This window comes from Diospyros lotus, chromosome 1 (genome assembly GCF_014633365.1).
Source record: "Diospyros lotus cultivar Yz01 chromosome 1, ASM1463336v1, whole genome shotgun sequence".
Classification (NCBI taxonomy): Eukaryota; Viridiplantae; Streptophyta; class Magnoliopsida; order Ericales; family Ebenaceae; genus Diospyros; species Diospyros lotus.
This window is the reverse complement of record NC_068338.1, coordinates 25,502,209-25,507,705: the sequence shown is the minus strand read 5'-3', so window position 1 is coordinate 25,507,705 and position 5,497 is coordinate 25,502,209. Positions and strand designations below refer to the sequence as shown.

At 45.5% G+C, this 5,497-nt stretch overlaps 1 protein-coding gene across 1 annotated transcript; it reads right to left on the bottom strand.

Annotated features, from left to right (window-relative positions):
- Nucleotides 1-1,256: 1,256 nt before the first annotated feature.
- LOC127812681 (uncharacterized) lies at nucleotides 1,257-4,602 on the bottom strand. Its single transcript, XM_052353218.1, has 3 exons — nucleotides 3,950-4,602; nucleotides 2,819-3,736; nucleotides 1,257-2,065 (listed from the first exon to the last, which is right to left on the bottom strand). The coding sequence occupies exons 1-3, from the start codon at nucleotides 4,479-4,481 to the stop codon at nucleotides 1,257-1,259; spliced, it is 2,259 nt and encodes a 752-aa protein (XP_052209178.1). The 5' UTR covers nucleotides 4,482-4,602.
- Nucleotides 4,603-5,497: the final 895 nt, after the last annotated feature.

The window sequence follows — 5,497 nt, the reverse complement described above, 5'->3', positions numbered from 1 at the left end:
ATGGTACTGTATCGAGATACTGTATTGAGATATTGTATAGGTACTGTATGGTACTGTATCGAGATACTGTATTGAGATACTATATAGGTACTGTATGGTACTGTATTGAGATACTGTATAGGTACTGTATCAAGATACTGTATAGGTACTATATTGAGATACTGTATAGGTACTGTATTGAGATACTGTATAGGTACTATATGGTACTGTAGCATCCGAATTTTTCACACATTAACTTGATATTTTTCCACAATTTCATGGGACATTCGGGTATAGACATTAATTATCCAGACATCATTCACATATAAGATATACCAATAAATACACTACAATGAGCAATGAAGGTGAACAAACTCCCATCATAATGGAGGTGAAAAATGCCATTCACAGAATAATATTGGGGTGAATCAAACCCCTTTTGAGACATCAAATAGACTCACAATATTTAGGAATTTTATACTATGTAGATAGAAAAAATTTAATAGAGATGCTACACATGGAAGGGGAGAAAAATAAAAGAAGAAGAAGAAAGGATACTTGCCTGAGGATGAATAAATCAAGATGAAGCACCCGCACAGAAGCTCCAATTGCCACAGAAAATTTAACAGAATAGAAGCAGTAGAGAAGAAAAAGAATGCGTATCAGATGAGGAAGAAGAAGAAGAAGAAGAAGAAGAAGAAGAAGAAGAAGAAGAATAGAATAAGAAGAAGAAGAAGAAGAAGTCGGGAGAGAAAAGAAGAAAAGGAGATAAAGAGGAAGAAAAAGAAGGTGTAAAAAAAGAAGTGAAAGAAGAAAGTAGGAGTAAAAGGAAAAAGAAGAAGTAAAAGGAGGAGTGAAAGAAGAAAGGAGAAGTAAAAGAGGGAGTGAAAAACAATAAAGAAGAAGTGAAAGAAAAGGTGAAAGAAGAAAAAGAAAGGGGGGTTGGGAAGTAATGATGCGTAGATGGTGGATTTTTTTTTTTGGTATTGGGCTTAAGCCCAAATAAATGGCCCATCTTCTATTTCCTTAAAGGCCCAAGCCCAACTCTTAGCCCATTTGCCTTAAATAAATTGAAGCCCAACTCATTATCCCATCCATTTAATTTAAACCCATACATACAAGCCCATAGATCTATTTCAACATTAAGAATCAAATTTGCTCAACTTATATAATAACTAAAATAAGTTAATATATCATTCTAAAATTCTAAACCCAATAATGGGTCGTTACAGTTTCTCCCCCCCTTCAAAGAATTTGGTCCCCAAATTCCTGTCTGGTCACTCGAATAGCTGGGGGAAAAGACACCTCATCTCCTCCTCGCGCTCCCAGGTAGCCTCATCTAAAGAGTGACGCTGCCACTGAATTTTAACAAATGGAATCGATCGATTTCGTAGCACTTTCTCTTTCCGCTCCAAAATACTAACAGGTTTCTCCTCGTATGTGACATCCTCCTTGACTTCTATAGTCTGATAGTCGATGATATGCTGGGGATCCGGCACGTACTTCCTTAACATGGACACATGGAAGATATTATGAACGCCAGCTAACTGTGGTGGCAAGGCCAACCTATAGGCCAAAGGGCCAACTCGTTCCAAGATTTTAAACGGTCCAATATAGCGAGGACTAAGCTTCCCCGACACCCCAAATCTGCGTACGCCCTTTATGGGCATCACTCTCAGCCATACGTGGTCCCCAGCTGAGAACTCCAAGTCTCGACGTCTTTTATCCGCATAGCTCTTTTGTCGGTCCTGTGCGACCTTCATTCTAGCCCTGATAATCCGAATCTTTTCTGATGTCTGCTCAACAATCTCTGGCCCCAATAATGCTCTGTCTCCAATCTCCTCCCAACAAATGGGTGATCTACACGGCCTGCCGTAAAGTGCCTCATAAGGCGGCATACCAATACTAGAGTGGTGACTGCTGTTGTAAGCGAATTCTACTAGTGGCAGATGATCATCCCAACTACCATGGAAATCCAACACACATGCCCTCAACATGTCCTCTAATGTCTGGATGGTCCTCTCTGACTGTCCATCTGTCTGAGGGTGGAACGCGGTACTAAACTTTAGCTTCGTCCCCAAAGCATCTTGCAACGCTCCCCAAAAGTGTGAAGTAAATCGAGGGTCCCGATCCGACACGATACTAGAGGGAACTCCATGTAATCTCACCACTTCCTCCACATATAACTTCGCAAGGTGGTTCAAACGGTAAGTCTTCTTAATCGGTAGGAAATGGGCTGATTTCGTTAAACGGTCTACTATCACCCAAATAGCATCGCACCCCTTCGCTGTCCTTGGTAGCCCTGACACGAAGTCCATGGATATGTTATCCCACTTCCACTCTGGAATGGGCAACGACCGTAGGAGACCTGCTGGTTTTTTATGTTCTGCCTTAACCTGCTGGCACACTGCACACTGGGATACATATCTTGCCACATCTCTCTTCAGACCATCCCACCAAAACTGCCTCCGTAGATTCTGATACATCTTCGTCGTGCCGGGGTGAATCGTATAGCGGGACTTATGAGCCTCTGCCAAAATCTCGTTCCTGATCTCCGCATGATCTGGTACACAAATCCGATCTTGGAATAGTAGCATCCCATCGCCCCTTTGGCCGAAACCCACTGGGGAAAACTTCCCCACATCTGCCAAGATCTGGGCCAACTTCACATCGTGTGATTCTTGCACCCTAATCTGTTCCATCACATCAGGTTGTACCCTTAGGTACGAACAATACCCCGTAGGTCTCTCTTCGGGTCCAGAGATAGATGACTCCCCCATCTGACTCAAAAGCATCCATTCCTGGGTCTTCATAGCAGCCATATAAGCCCCTCGGCGACTCAATGCGTCGGCCACCACGTTGGCCTTCCCCGGATGGTACAAGATCTCACAATCATAGTCCTTCAAAAGCTCCATCCACCTACGTTGCCTCATGTTCAACTCCTTCTGGGAGAAAAGGTACTTTAAACTTTTATGGTCAGTATAAATCTCCACCTTCTCTCCATAAAGGTAATGCCTCCAAATCTTGAGAGCAAACACTACTGCCGCTAACTCCAAGTCATGGGTAGGGTAGTTCACCTCATGTTTCTTCAATTGTCTCGAGGCATAGGCATTCACTCGTCCATCCTGCATTAATACACATCCGAGACCTAAGTGTGACGCATCACTGAAGATGGAAAATGTCTCTCCACTCCTAGGAATAGCCAATACCGGTGCTGAGGTTAGCCTCTTCTTCAACTCCTCAAAGCTACGCTCACAAGCCTCGTTCCATTCGTACTTGACTCCCTTCTGAGTCAACTTTGTCATAGGAGATGAAAGCCTAGAGAAACCCTCAATGAATCTTCTATAGTAACCTGCTAGCCCCAAAAAGCTCCTGATGCCGGTCACTGTAGTCGGTTGTGGCCACTCAATCACTGCCTTCACTTTTTCAGGGTCTACTGAAATACCCTCACCAGATACTACGTGTCCCAAGAAGCCAACCTGTCGCTGCCAAAAATCACACTTATTGAACTTGGCATACAACTGCCTCTCCCTCAGCCTCTGCAATGCCAGCCTAAGGTGGGTCTCATGGTCCTCCAAACTCGGCGAGTAGATGAGTATGTCATCAATGAATACTATAACAAAGCTATCCAAATACTCTCTAAACACCCTGTTCATCAAATCCATGAAGACTGCCGGGGTATTAGTCAACCCAAATGGCATGACCACAAACTCGTAATGGCCGTACCTAGTGCGAAAAGCAGTCTTCTTTACATCTTCTTCTCTGACCCTCACCTGATGGTATCCAGACCTCAAGTCAATCTTCGAAAAGACGGATGCTCCACGTAACTGGTCCAACAAGTCATCAACACGGGGGAGGGGATACTTGTTCTTCAACGTCACCTGATTCAACTGCCGGTAGTCAATGCATAATCTCATGGATCCATCCTTCTTCCTCACGAATAAAACTGGAGCACCCCAAGATGAGGCACTCGGGCGGATGAATCCCTTCTCAATCAATTCCTCCAACTGCACCTTTAGCTCTTTCAATTCATTTGGAGCCATTCTGTAAGGAGCCCTAGAAACTGGCTGCGTACCTGGTACTAAGTCAATAGAGAACTCAACCTCCCTCGATGGCGGCAATCCTGGCAACTCTTCAGGAAATACATCGGGAAATTCACAGACCACCGGAATATCTGGCAATTCCATCTTGTCCTCATTACCAGTCGTCACTAAAGCCAAATATGCCTCGCAACCATGTCGCATTAATTTCTCCGCCTTCATCACCGAAATCAAGGGTGTGGAGCTCATTGGTTTAATGCCTCTATACACAACAATTGGCTGATGAGGCAACTCAAAATGAATTACCTTGTGCCGACAATCAACCTTAGCATAGTGTTGGGATAGCCAGTCCATGCCCAAAATAAGATCAAAATCTTTTATGTCTAGCACCACCAAATTCCCCGGAAACTCCTTATCGTGCACTATGATTTTACAATCCCTATACACCTCACTACCCACCATTTTCGTATCTCCCGGAGCAGTTACAATCAAATAATATGGTAACAATGTACTGGAAATTGGAATATGACATACCACCCGAGGTGCAACAAAAGAGTGTGTGGATCCCGTATCAAATAAAACACAAACATCAATATCATATAAGGATAAGATACCTTGCACTGTGTCATTCCCTTGCTCTGCTTCAGCTGTAGTCAAGGCGAACACTCGCCCCTGGATGTGGGGTCTATCAGCATCTGCGGTGCTCTATCCTGATGGTAGTGCCAATGATGGTGCCATCCCCTGAAGTCTAGGCACTGACTGCCTCTGCCCAGATCTATCACTCTGATACCCCGGCCTTTGGCCTCCTCGCTGGGGTGGCACTGAACAAACGTTGGCCTTATGGCCCTTGCGCCCACATTTAAAACATGTCACCTCCTGGCTGCCTGTTCTACCTGACCCCTGAGGGCAGTCCCTCTGTACGTGCCCCGCCTGACCACAAGTGTAACATGTCACCCCTCTGTCGTAGCGGCATGGGTCACGATGCCTCTTTCCACATGTCTTGCATGGGGGGATGTCTGGCGTGCCTTTCGAAGGCCCTAGTGCACCCTTCCTCTTCCTGTCATTGCCCTGTCCCTGGGCTGAGCCTGACCCCCTAGTAGCTGTCAGGGCTGCTCTCAGCTCGCTCCTCTCCCTCTCAATGATGTATGCCCGATGTACCAGTGTAGAATAGTCAGTGAACTGCGCACCTGCCTGCTGAAATCGAATCTCCACTCGCAACCCTCTCAAGAACTTGGTCGCTTTCTTCTCATCAGTGTCTACTAACTCGGGGGCAAAGCGTGCTAGGGAGGTGAACTCCTCCTCATACTGAGCCACTGACATGTTGCCCTGGGTCAACTCGATGAACTCGTATGTCTTCTGGCTACGAACCCAGGCAGGAAAATAATTGGCGTTGAAGAGCTCCCTAAATTCAACCCAGGATGGCTCCCTGTTCCTGAATCGCAGTCTGGCCGTCTCCCACCACCTCTCAGCTGCTCCCC

Excerpts from the sequence above, each read along its gene's own strand:
- LOC127812681 (XM_052353218.1), bottom strand. The coding sequence starts at position 4,481 with ATGGTGGGTAGTGAGGTGTATAGGGATTGTAAAATCATAGTGCACGAT. Across the intron at positions 3,737-3,949 it reads GAAGGGATTCATCCGCCCGA|AAGATGTAAAGAAGACTGCT; the intron begins GTGCCTCATCTT and ends GGGTCAGAGAAG. Across the intron at positions 2,066-2,818 it reads CGTGGTGGCCGACGCATTGA|ATGCTTTGGGGACGAAGCTA; the intron begins GTCGCCGAGGGG and ends GAGCGTTGCAAG.